General features: G+C 44.8%; 1 protein-coding gene across 2 annotated transcripts; it reads right to left on the bottom strand.

Annotated features, from left to right (window-relative positions):
* Positions 1–10036: 10036 nt before the first annotated feature.
* LOC119341587 (protein NRT1/ PTR FAMILY 8.3-like) lies at positions 10037–12187 on the bottom strand. Of its 2 annotated transcripts, none has more exons than XM_037613458.1 (4): positions 12055–12187; positions 11814–11916; positions 11509–11726; positions 10037–11403 (listed from the first exon to the last, which is right to left on the bottom strand). In XM_037613458.1, the coding sequence occupies exons 1-4, from the start codon at positions 12100–12102 to the stop codon at positions 10123–10125; spliced, it is 1650 nt and encodes a 549-aa protein (XP_037469355.1). In that variant the 5' UTR covers positions 12103–12187; the 3' UTR covers positions 10037–10122. The 2 variants fall into 2 exon arrangements, with proteins under 2 accessions (XP_037469355.1, XP_037469356.1); XM_037613459.1 differs by having other exon boundaries at positions 11509–11713; positions 12055–12168.
* Positions 12188–12927: the final 740 nt, after the last annotated feature.

The following is a 12927-nucleotide window of genomic DNA, read 5'->3' on the forward strand; positions in this document are numbered from 1 at the left end:
CGGGCCTAGTCTTCATTGTCCCTCGCACCACTTGTTGATTGGGAGAGATCCTCCGAGACGACACCTCAGGGTCGTCTGCCCTATTGGGCAGGGAGATCTGTGGAGGCGTCTCGCTCTCCATCATCTCCGAAAGAAGATCCCCTGAGGAGGAGGACTGCTGAGGAAGGCTGCATGCCGGACTGCAAACATATATTTTAAATATTACCCTTGCAACAAGGAAAGAATGGGATATGTTTAAGACACCCTTGTTCACTTACGATTCAGCTAAGGGCTTGTCCTTATGGAGGAACTGCATGACAACGTCGCCTCCCGAACCAGAACCCCCTGACAGGGATATCTTCCCTCGCTTAGAAGCCTTTATCTTCAAATCTTTGGAGGCGGTCCTCTTCTTCCCATGGGGAGAAGGGATGTCAGTTCCTCCTTCCCTTTCATCTTCAGAAGAGGGAGTTCCAATCTCCCCGGACGAGGTACCTAGCGTACCTCTAGAATGGGGGCCACCCTGGGCCTTCTTGCTCTCCTCCTTGTCTTCCTTCGTCGGCACTTGATATGGTGCCGGAACCAGCATCCTTGTTAACACCGGGTCAGCTGAGTCTTCGGGAAGAGGAGCCGAACACCTAATTCTCTCCGCCTTCTTTATCCAGCCTTGGCCGAGTATGGTTTTCTCAGTATATATATTGTTATGAGAAATTTAACTAAGATGTGTTCAGGAGCCGAGTGCTTACCGAGGTATCCGGATGGTTGCAGTCAAGGTCGATGTCCTCTGTAGTATCCGGCCACTGTTTTCGTGTCCCGAAGAATAATTTCCACATTCCTCTGAGCGTCGTGCCGGAGAAGTGCTGAAGGGTTCGTGGTCCTTCCGGATTTAACTCCCACATGCGGAGAGGCCGTCACTGGCACGGTAGGACCCAACGGACTAGCATTACTTGGATTACGTTGATAAGACCGGTGTCCTTTTCAATAAGGCTCTGAATGCGGCTTTGCAGCGTGTGCACTTCATCAATTGATCCCCAGTCCAGCCCCTTATTAATCCCTGATGCAAGTTGTAACGGAGCGCCAGATTGGAACGCAGGTGTAGCTGCCCACTTGGTACCACGGGGTTCAGTGATGTAAAACCACTCCCACTGCCATAGGTTGGAAGTTTCTGTGAAAGAGCCTTTTGGCCAAGGAGTATTGGTGAGTTTGCTCGCTACAGCACCACCGCACTCCGCTTGTTTCCCGTCAACTACCTTCAGCTTCACATTAAAGGTCTTGAGCCACAAGACAAAGTGTGGGGGAATATGGAGGAAGGCCTCGCACATGATAATGAACGCTGAGACGTGAAGAAAGGAGTCCAGAGCTAGAATGCTAGATCGTGAAAATCTAGCCCGTAATAGAACATGAGCCCTCGTACGAAGGGATGAAGAGAGAACCCTAGCCCTCGAAGGAAGTGGGAGATGAATACGACCCTCTCGCCGGATCTGGGAGTAGGAATAACCTGCCCTTGAGCAGGAAGCCTGTGGGGGATTTCCGTGGTCAGGTATCTCCGCCCGGAGCTTTGCAAAATCCTCCTATGTGACAGAGGAAGCCACCCACCGACCTTGAGGGCTGGGTCCGGACATGACAGGGAAGCTTGAAGCGATTAAATTGAACCTTGGGTGCTGGAACTCGAGGTGGGAGAGGTTGAGTAAAGGGTTGGCGTAAAGGAGAAAAGACGGGTCTTAGCCCCTTTATAAAGGCGATGAATATAAAACGCCCCCTCCTAGGCCTCAAAACCTGCCTATTCCTAAGGAATCGTGCAAACAGAACTGTTGGGTTACCCACGCCCGTGTTGATGAGAATCCCGCAATAAGGGGACACAATCTCTGCTTTGACGAGACGTGCCAATGAAACCGCATCTCAAAATATGGAGCGGCAGGCTAAAAAACGGTTCGAAATAATGGCCGGGCGGCGACGTGATGTCACGCCACAAAAAATTGTCAGTGGATTGGACTCGTGAAATATTATACTCTCTATGGTTGTGTGTGGAATTTGTTTTGCAGAGCCGGACACGATTCTTATGTTCAAATACTATTTTGGAGTATTCGGAGAAGGAACCCGCCTTGCAATGCCGAAGACAATTCGCGTGTCGGACACCTCGTCATTGATGCCTGTTTCAGGGGCTACTAAGGGCGTCCTGGATTAAGGGGTCCTCGGCCGTTGGGCCTATGTGACGTGGGTCGGACTGATGGGCTATGAAGATACAAGACAGAAGACTCTCTCCTGTGTCCGGATGGGACTCTCCTTGGCGTGGATGGCAAGCTTGGCGTTCGGATATGTAGATTCATTTCTATGTAACTGACATTGTACAACCCTAGTCCCCTATGGTGTCTATGTAAACCGGAGGGTTTAGTTCGTAGAGGCAATCATAATCATATAGGCTAGACTTCTAGGGTTTTAGCCATTACGATCTTGTGGTAGATCAACTCTTGTAATACTCATATTCATCAAGATCAATCAAGCAGGAAGTAGGGTATTACCTCCATAGAGAGGGCCCGAACCTGGGTAAACATCGTGTCCCCTGCCTCCTGTTACCATCAACCTTAGACGCACAGTTCGGGACCCCCTACCCGAGATCCGCCGGTTTTGACACCGACAACGGGTGCTCCTCCCCGTGACACCTTCACAATACTGCACACCGGCCACTTGGGCGCCGGGCACATACCACATGCTCACCCTTGTGCGCCTGTGCTATTATGTTGGCATAGGTTACATCGTGTGCCTACCTCCGCAATATATGAGAGGCCTAGGATACAAGTGTCCTAATAGGACACGACTCCACATCCTATGTAAATACAATACAACTCATAGTCCAACTATAACCTACTTTGTACACTATATTCGACACAATTCCAACAGCCATGCCCTGCTCGATAAGCGTGGACGACTGCTACCTCTTGAGCACTGCGTTGGTTTTCCCTTCAAGAGCAAAGGGTGATGCAGCAAAGTAGCGTAAGTATTTCCCTCAATTTTCGAGAACCAAGGTATCAATCCAGTAGGAGGCTCCTCAAAAGTCCCACGCACCTACACAAACAAACAAGAACATCGCAACCAACGCAATAAAGGGGTTGTCAATCCTTTCACGGTAACTTGCGAAAGTGAGATTTGATAGAGATAATATGATAAGATAAATATTTTTGGTATTTTTATGATATAGATTGAAAAGTAAAAGATGCAAATAAAAGTAGATGGAAAACTTATATGATAAAAGATAGACCCGGGGGCCATAGGTTTCACTAGTGGCTTCTCTCAAGATAGCATAAGTATTACAGTGGGTGAACAAATTACTGTCGAGCAATTGATAGAAAAGAGCATAGTTATGAGATTATCTAGGCATGATCATGTATATAGGCATCATGTCTGTGACAAGTAGACCGACTCCTGCCTGCATCTACTACTATTACTCCACACATCGATCGACTCCTGCCTGCATCTAGAGTATTAAGTTCATGAAGAACAGAGTAACGCATTAAGAAAGATGACATGATGTAGAGGGATAAACTCAAGCAATATGATATAAACCCCATATTTTTATCCTCGATGGCAACAATACAATACGTGCCTTGTTGCCCCTGCTGTCACTCGGAAAGGACACTGCAAGATTGAACCCAAAGCTAAGCACTTCTCCCATTGCAAGAAAGATCAATCTAGTAGGCCAAACCAAACTGATAATTCGAAGAGACTTGCAAAGATAACCAATCACACATAAAAGAATTCAGAGAAGATTCAATTATTTCTCATAGATAAACTTGATCATAAACCCACAATTCATCGGATCTCGACAAACACACCGCAAAAAGAGTTACATCGAATAGATCTCCAAGAAGATCGAGGAGAACTTTGTATTGAGATTCAAAGAGAGAGAAGAAGCCATCTAGCTAATAACTATGGACCCGAGGGTCTGTGGTAAACTACTCACAACTCATCAGAGAGGCTATGGTGTTGATGTAGAAGCCCTCCATGGTCGATTCCCCCTCCGGCGGAGCGCCGGCGAAGGCTCCAAGAAGGGATCTCGCGGATACAGAAGGTTACGGCGGTGGAAATAGTTTTTCGTGGTGCTCTTGGATGTTTTCAGGGTACGTGGATATATATAGGAGGAAGAAGTAGGTCGGTTGATGCTCGAGGGGCCCACGAGGGTTGGGGCGCGCCGGGCACCCTCGTGGCCGCCTCGTTCACTGCTTGACATCCACTCCATGTCTCCTGGATTGCATGTGTTCCAAAAAGATCGCTCCCGAAGGTTTCATTCCGTTTGGACTCCGTTTGATATTCCTTTTCTTTGAAACACTAAAATAGGCACACAAAAACAGCAATTTGGGTTGGGCCTTCGGTTAGTAGGTTAGTCCAAAAAATGATATAAAAGTGTAAAGTAAATCCCATAAACATCCAAAACGGGTAATATAATAGCATGAAACAATCAAAAATTATAGATACATTGGAGACGTATCAACGACATCTGCGCGATGACCGCGAAGAAGATGAGCAGTGACGCCCAGACGGGTTACATCCGCAATAGTATATTCAACTCCTCAACTTGCGACACCATGCAGAGCCGCCACAGGCCCTTCTTCTCCAACAACGGCAGCACGATCGCAGCCTTATCAAAGAACGTGAATTGACTGGTATGCTCAGCTCTGTCATTTTCGTGCACGGCCGAGGAATCATCGCGCAGCTCGAGACGACAATTCCTTGTGGCTGCCACAACCACCTGGAAGACCCTCGCCACCGGGCTACCTCCCCCTCCTAGTGGCTTGTACCTGTAAATCCTTCCCCCGGCGACGAACACGGCTAGGCCGAATCCTATGAGGACCGTCGGGATCGCGAACCCGATGGTCCACTCGATGTTGGCCTGCACCCATATGAGCAAGGTCGCCGCCAGCAGCGAGACAATGTTGGTCGAGAAGTAGAACCAGTTAAAGAAGGAGCCCTTGGACACCCGCTCATTTGGGTCGGCGCCATCGAACTGATCGGCGCCCAAGGCCGCGGCACAGAGTTTGATTCCACCTGTGCCGAGGGCGACAAGGTAGAGCCCTAGGTAGACGGCAGCAGGATGGACACCACCACTCTTGTCGGAGAAACGCGGAAGGAAAAACGGAAACGCCGCCGATGATCTCATGATGAGCATCCTCTGGCACAAGACAATTTTTTAGATATTGCACATGGTCAATGAAAATTTGCATAAATGCCTTTACAGTAATTTCAGAAACGTTGTCAAGCTTACAATGAAATAAACGGACAGGAAAACTTCAATTGTCGAGTATCTTCCCCAATAAGAGTCAGCCAAGAAGGCTCTGATGACCGGCGTGAGGAAGCAGCTGCCGATCCTGGTCGCCATATGCCTCGCAGCGTCGATGTTGCTTTCGTGGAGCACCGTCGTAAGGTAGGTGACCAAGTTCTTGGCTACGGCGGCCAAACACAAGCATTCGCTGAATTCGGCACCCGATTTAGGTCCAAGGCTCAACATGTTACTTCTGCATGGAAAATGTGGAACATGAAGCATATGTTCTTAGTAAGCTTTACCTAGAATGAAGAAGCATGCTCTCAAGTTGTCAGTGCTCTGCTTGACAGCAGGCTGTCTGTAAAAATCAAATTGTTCCATCGCTCGTGTACCTTTTTTCAATAAAGGACGCTTTATTACTTAAAAGGTTTAAATATTAGGAGCGGCTACAGGTGACTTGACTGACTTTTATTTTTGGGTCAGTTGACTAACCCATACTCGTTTCAGTCGAGGGGCGAGGAGGAGTTGAATGCACCGTCCTAGTTTCTTCAATGATTGACGTGTTTGCTGAATCGCAAGCCCAGCGCTTGTGTGCCGGTGGACTCCTTGGCCTTGGCCACTCTTACCAATAAGTCCAATGTCAGGTTTGCCACATGCAACCTAACCACAAGCATCACAACACAATGCATAGTGATATGGGCAATGGAAAGAACCCAACAACACATGCACACTCCCTATGAATTAGTACAAAGACTTCCATAGAAAACCCTTGTACAGATGGTAATATACACAGTTCCAACTTTGCAAATTAATCATAGTGATGCAGCTTAATCAGGAAGGTGGTTGCATGAGTAGCATGGTTTTAATTATACCGAGTTGTTAACCTAATAACGAAAAGAAGAAACATGGTCGACTACCTGAAACATGGTTTTAATTATACTGAGTTGTTAATTATAGTGAGTTGCACTGGTATTACACTTCTTAAAATATGCAAAGAATAAGCATATAATAGTGCATTTTTGCATTCTACTATAATTTCCACATAGTGTAACTGAAATAATGTATTTCCTTTAAGAAGAAAGACAATTTAAAAAAGCTTGTACACAATTATGCACCAAAATTGCACTTTATCATAATATGCAAAAATAATCATATAGTCATGAAATTTTGGCACACATTATATAATATTTCTTTGTATATAATTACACTCAGCCAAAAGCCCACAAAAAACAACAATAACCAATAAAGGAAAGAAAAAGGGAAAAAGAAAACCCATAGAAACAGAAAACACAAATAGAAAATGAAGCAAAAATACCCTTAAGTAGGAAAGAAAATGATATAAAAAACAAAAACAAAATAATGATAAGATTTGCACACAATCTACACATAAATTGCGCTTTGTACTAATATGCATGAATAAACACATAATTGTGAATTTTTTGCACATAGTATAACTGAAATAATGCATTTCCTTTATGAAGAAAGACAACTAAAAAAACTTGCACACAATTATGCAGCAAAATTGCACTTTATCGTAATATGCAAAATTAATCATATAGTCATGAAATTTTGGCACATATTACATACTATTTTTGTATATAATTACACTCAGCAAAAAATCCAAAAGACACAAGAATAACCAATAAGAAAAGAGAAAGGGAAAACAAAAACCCAGAGAAACAGAGAACAAAAATAGAAAATGAAGCAAAAATACACTTAAATAGGAAAGAAATGATATAAAAAATTAAACAAAATAATGACAAAATTTGCACATAATTTGTGCTTTGAATAAACACATAATAGTGAATTTTTTCACAAAAAAACTTTTTCTAAAGAAAGAATGAGTTAGTGGTATTGGTATTTGATCCATGGTGTCTCTACTTCTCCAGATCAAAATAATGAATAGAGTGGTATCAGTATTACAGTTTAAGAAGAAAGAAAGGTGAAAAAAATGACAGAATTTGCACGCGGTTTGAATAGAAATTGTGCTTTTTTATAATATGCAAGAATAAGCACAAATAGTGAAATTTCACAAAAATCATAAGTAGGAATGAATTAGAGGTATTGGTATTACCCTTAAAGAATAAAGGAAATGAAATAAAAACTTAAGCAAAATTAAAATAGTGAAATTTTCTAAGAAATAATGAACTAGTGTTATTGGTTTCCAGTTAAGAAGACAAGAACTGAAAATAATAAAAAGATAATGAAATATTTTGCAAACAATTTGCACAAAAGTTACACTTTTTATAACATGCGGGAATAAAAATATAATAGTGTAATTTTCACAAAAAGGAAGTTTCTTGTGAAGAAATGAATTTGATGCACTGGTATTATCATTAAAGAATAAAGCAAATAAAGTAATACTAAAAAAACCAAAATACCAGAGTTTTCAAGAAAATAATGAATTAGTGGCTTACGTATTACTCTTTAAGGAAAAAAATAATGATGTTTTCTAAGGAAGAATGAATTACTAACATTGGTATTACCCTTTTATAAGTAAAACTTAAAATAGAAACTAAAACAAAATCAAAACAATAAGGTTTTCTAAGAAAGAATAAATTAGTGTCATTAGTATTACCATTTAAGAAGAAAAATAAATAAATAAAAATAAGGAGTATTATTACCAAAGTTAACGAAAAAAGTTTGCAAAACTTGCACACAACTTCGCTCTTAAATTACATGTTTTTAGTACACAAACAATAATCATATAGTAGTGTAATTTTCGCACATATTGCAAATTATTATGTTTGTAAATTACACTCACCCAACATCCCATAAATATCCACAAAACAAAAAATAAAACCAACTAACGAAGAGAAACAAAAAAACAAAGGCAAAAGCATAGAAAAACAAAAAAATATTAAAAACAAAGGGAAAGAGTGGAGGACTAGATCGCACAGTTAATGGGCTTCGGGCCAGAAGGAAATCGACTGGACCAAATAAGGGGTCAGTCAAAAAAAAGAAAGAAGCCCACACAACAAACAACACATGCCAGGAAAAAAAATGCAGCACGAATCTCGGAGAAAAATCCAATGGCCACAAAAAAGACTGACCCAAAAGTGAAATTTCAGCTGACTGAATTGTAGCTAAATTCTTAAGCATTACACCCGGCCTCTTCATAACTGGGATGCACACAACCATAATCAAGTCCAAGTTCCAAATAAAATCAAAAAAAGCATAATACAAGTAATCATGTGGAGACTGTATACCACCTAAGATGTTGGAGGGCCAACCTGAAGATCATGCTGCCATCCATGTCGGGTAAAAGTATCGCTCGTGTACCTTGAACATTCGTCCAGAATGGCAACGCAGAAACCGTTGTGACACACTTCATTACCAACTGCAAAAAGGCATTCGCAAAGCCCATTCTTCTCATCATCCTCTCCAAGAAAGGCCATTCAACTCTGTCGTACGCTTTGCTCATATCCAGCTTAAGGGCCATGAGAACATCATTCCCCTTCCTCTTCCTTCTCATATGGTGTGTCATCTCATATGCAAGAATGGTATTATCCGAGACCAATCGTCCCGGGATGAAGGCACTCTGGTTTGCAGAAATAAGCTTGTCCAAAATTAGTTTGAGCCAGTTTGCAATCACCTTTGATACAAGCTTGTAAACGACATTGCATAGGCTAATAGGGCGTAGATCCTTTATTCGATCTGGGTTCCGAACCTTTGGGATGAGTACCACAGTTGTTTCATTCCATCCCTCTGGTATACTGCCACCTCGCAACATGTTCAACACCTCTTGTACCACGGCATCACTCACTGTACTCCAAAACCTTTTATAGAACACAGCTGGCATACCATCCGCTCCCGGTGCCTTGAGATCCCCCATTTCATCCATTGATTTCTTGATCTCCTTTTCCGTGTATTCACTACACAGAAGCTCATTCATTTGCGGAGTCACCAGAGGTAACATCGCCTCAAGCCCATGATTTATATTTGTACCTGCCATGGGGGTAAACAAGTTAAAGAAATGATTAGTTGTGAGTGACTTCAGACCATCCTCCCCTCGAACCTCCACCCCATCATCTCCCCTTAACTTCCCCATATGGTTCTTGCGTTTTCTATTCAAGGCAAATTTGTGGAAAAACTTTGTGTTTCTACCCCCTTTACCAGCCAGTTTGTATGTGCTCTCTGTTTCTAGAAGATTTCGAGCTGCTCTTCAAGACGCTCAAGCTTGAAACATAGCACTTGTTCCCTCCGGACCACAGCTTCTGTTAGATCCCCTCTTCGGCACCTTTCTAACTCCTCTTTGAGCTTTTTAATACGTTTTTGCAAGTCACCCAATACATCTCTGCTCCATTCATCAAGTTCCCGCGATACACACTTGTGCCGCTGTGCCGCATTACCCTCCCATGTACTCCCAGCTTTGTCGCAAGCATTCACCACAACCTCCTCACACCCATCTTCTAGGAACCACCTCGCTTCAAACCGCTTATTGATATTATTTGGTCCTGGTTGAGGTCGTCTAGTTGCACCATTGACCTTATTAAAGGTGTTGCCTTGAGGCGATGCGGTCTTTGTGTGCAAATATGTCGTCATAGGTTTGACGGTACGATTTGGAGATGATGTGGTGAGGCATATCATATGCGCATGACCTTAGATATTTTTTTTATTTGTATAAGCTGATTTACTCAGCATTTTTAATTATTAATAATATTTGGTCCGTGTATCTTTTGATGTAGAGGCCGATGGTCTTTCCCTTTCAAAATAAATTACAGTTGACCATCTAGAGTCCAGCTGCACTGAATTCCATTTTCACTTGATACGTCATCAAGAAGCTAGACGCGAGTACCTCGCAAAAAAAACGCGGAAACTGCAACAGTAGATAATTTACAATCCATCAAAGAGTTTCAAATTGAAATCATTTACAATTGACTAGTACTATACTAAAGCTGATCTATGCTTTTGTATCTGGTCGAGCAGTAGACGAACTGCAACAGGTTGAGCACGCTGAGACCAGCCATGAACCAGAAGAAGTAGTCAAGGTGACCTTGGTCGAGATTGTCCGCGATCCACCCGGTGGTGGACGCGACAGCGCCGAGTAGGACAGAGTTGAGGTAGTTACCGCCAGCGATGGCGAGCAGCGCGAGCGCCGAGCCGAGGCTCTTCATGGACCCTGGGAACTGATCGTAGAAGAACTCGAGCATGCCGATGCTGGTGAACACCTCGGCCGCGCCCAGCACGAAGTAGCACGGCGCCTGCCACATGATGCTCATCGAGCTCGCCGGCGCCGCCAGCCGCCTTGTCTCAATCAACGCAGCGTACGCCATGCCGGCCGCGGACAGTGCCAGGCCGACACCAATGCGCTGGAGCTGCGTGAAGCCCCTGTCCTCGCCGGTGACACGCCGGGCGAGCGGCACCAGGACGGCGTCATAAATAGGAACCCAGACCAGGACGCTGATGACGTCGAAGGTAGACAGGGACGCAGGCGACACAACAAAGGCGCCGACGCGCTTGTCCATAGCCATGCCCTGCTCGATAAGCGTGGACGACATCTGCCCGGTGACCGCGAAGAAGATGAGCAGCGACGCCCAGACGGGAGACATCCGCAGCAGCGTCTTCAGCTCCTCGACCTGCGACACCGTGCAGAGCCGCCACGGGCCCTTCTTCTCCGACGACGGCAGCACGATCGCAGCCTTGTCAAAGAACGTGAATTGACTTGTATGCTCACCTCTGTCATTTTCGTGCAGGGCCGAGGAATCATCGGGCAGCTCGAGACGGCAATTCCTCGTGGCTGCCACAACCACCTGGAAGACCCTCGCCAGCGGGCTACCTCCCCGTCCTAGTGGCTTGTACCTGTAAATCCTCCCCCCGGCGACGAACACGGCTAGGCCGAATCCTATGAGGACCGTCGGGATCCCGAACCCGACGGTCCACCCGATGTTATCCTGCACCCATACGAGCAAGGTCGACGCCAGCAGCGAGCCAATGTTGATCGAGAAGTAGTACCAGTTGAAGAAGGAGCCCTTGGCCACCCGCTCCTTTGGGTCGGCGCCGTCGAACTGATCAGCGCCCAAGGCCGCGGCACAGGGTTTGATTCCACCTGTGCCGAGGGCAACAAGGTAGAGCCCAAGGTAGACGGCGGCAGGATGGACACCACCACTCTCGTCGGAGGAACGCGGAAGGAAAAACGGAAGCGCCGCCGATGATGTCATGATGAGCATCCCCTGGCACAAAGACAATTTTTCAGAGATATTGCACATGGTCAATGAAAATTTGCAGAAATGTCGCACACCATTATACAGTAAATTCAGAAACGTTGTCTCGCTTACAATGATGTAAACCGACAGGAAAACTGCAATTGTGGTGTATCTTCCCCAATAAGAGTCGGCCAAGAAGGCTCCGATGACCGGCGTGAGGAAGCAGCTGCCGATCCAGGTCGACACATTCCTCGCAGCGTCGACGTTGCTCTCATGGAGCACCGTCGTAAGGTAGGTGACCAAGTTCTTGGCGACGGCGAAGAAGCACATGCATTCACTGAATTCGGCACCTGATTAGGCCCAAGGCTCAACATGTTACTTCTGTATGGAAAATGTGGAGCAGGAAGCAGATGTTCTTAGTAAGCTTTCTGCAGTACCTAGAATGAAGAAGCATGCTCTCCAGTTGCCAGTGCTCTGCTTGAGAGCGGGCTGTCTGTAGAAATCAACTGTTCCATCACTCGTGTACCTTGAACATTCATCCTAAACAAAAATGCAGAAACTAAACTTGATAACACATTTCCACGTGCTATGTGTCACATGGAGATTCAACATTTGGTATTACATGCTAATTACTCGTAGACAACAGGGATGCTGGTTGAGCGGAGGAATATCTATCACCTGTGGATGCTGGCTCAGCAGTGGCCTCTCCTCGTCTGTTGCTTCCATTTGACACTCTCGATCTAGTACTCTACTTGTGAAGTATTCTTAGCGAGTTCTTGCGAAGAATTCTGTGTGCACCGGCGTACCAGTAACTCGGCTATATAGAAGCCGTATGGTGTAGAATGATGTGACAAACAAAAAAGAAGGAAAAACGCAGTAAGGATAAGCAAAAGAATTGTTGTAATTGTCTGCACGTTTGTCCATTTGAAGTCGACTCCACGACACAATTCAGGCATTAGATGCGTTGTTTATCGAAATAAACTGGCCGTTTCTTGCAAGTAGAGCAAGCTGACTTTATTCATTTCCATGTTGACCTGAAGTTAACTGATTGGGGGTTCCTTCTACTAATGGACTATCATCGTGCGCTCAGACGGTAAGCAAAGGGGTTCCTTCTACTAATGCACTATCATGTACAGTATCATCGTGTGCTCAGACTGCGATCTCTTGCTTGGACATTCAGGTTTCCCAAATATGCAAGAACAGTTACGTGCCGAGCCAAGCTCAAGTTTCCCCGGTTCCCCGGTTTCCCTGTGAGAAACAGAGTCCAAAGAGATAAAGTATGTACGCGCGCGCGCACACACACAAGTATGAATGCGGCAGCAGATTCATATCTCCAAACTAAACTAGGCTAAAAGCTCTAGCCTACAAGGCAGCAGATTCCTCACTCTTATTTGATTATTTCCGCGCAGAGCATTGTCGTGTGGTGAGTATTTCAGATCGGTTTGGCGGATGGATAGACAGAGTTACTCTACCTATTGGGAACCCTGACAAAATCGTCTCTACTGAGGTCTAATTCTTTGAAGAATTCACCTGACTAATAAGCAAGGTTTG

The sequence above is a fragment of the Triticum dicoccoides genome, chromosome 7B (assembly GCF_002162155.2).
Source record: "Triticum dicoccoides isolate Atlit2015 ecotype Zavitan chromosome 7B, WEW_v2.0, whole genome shotgun sequence".
In the NCBI taxonomy this organism is placed as follows: Eukaryota; Viridiplantae; Streptophyta; class Magnoliopsida; order Poales; family Poaceae; genus Triticum; species Triticum dicoccoides.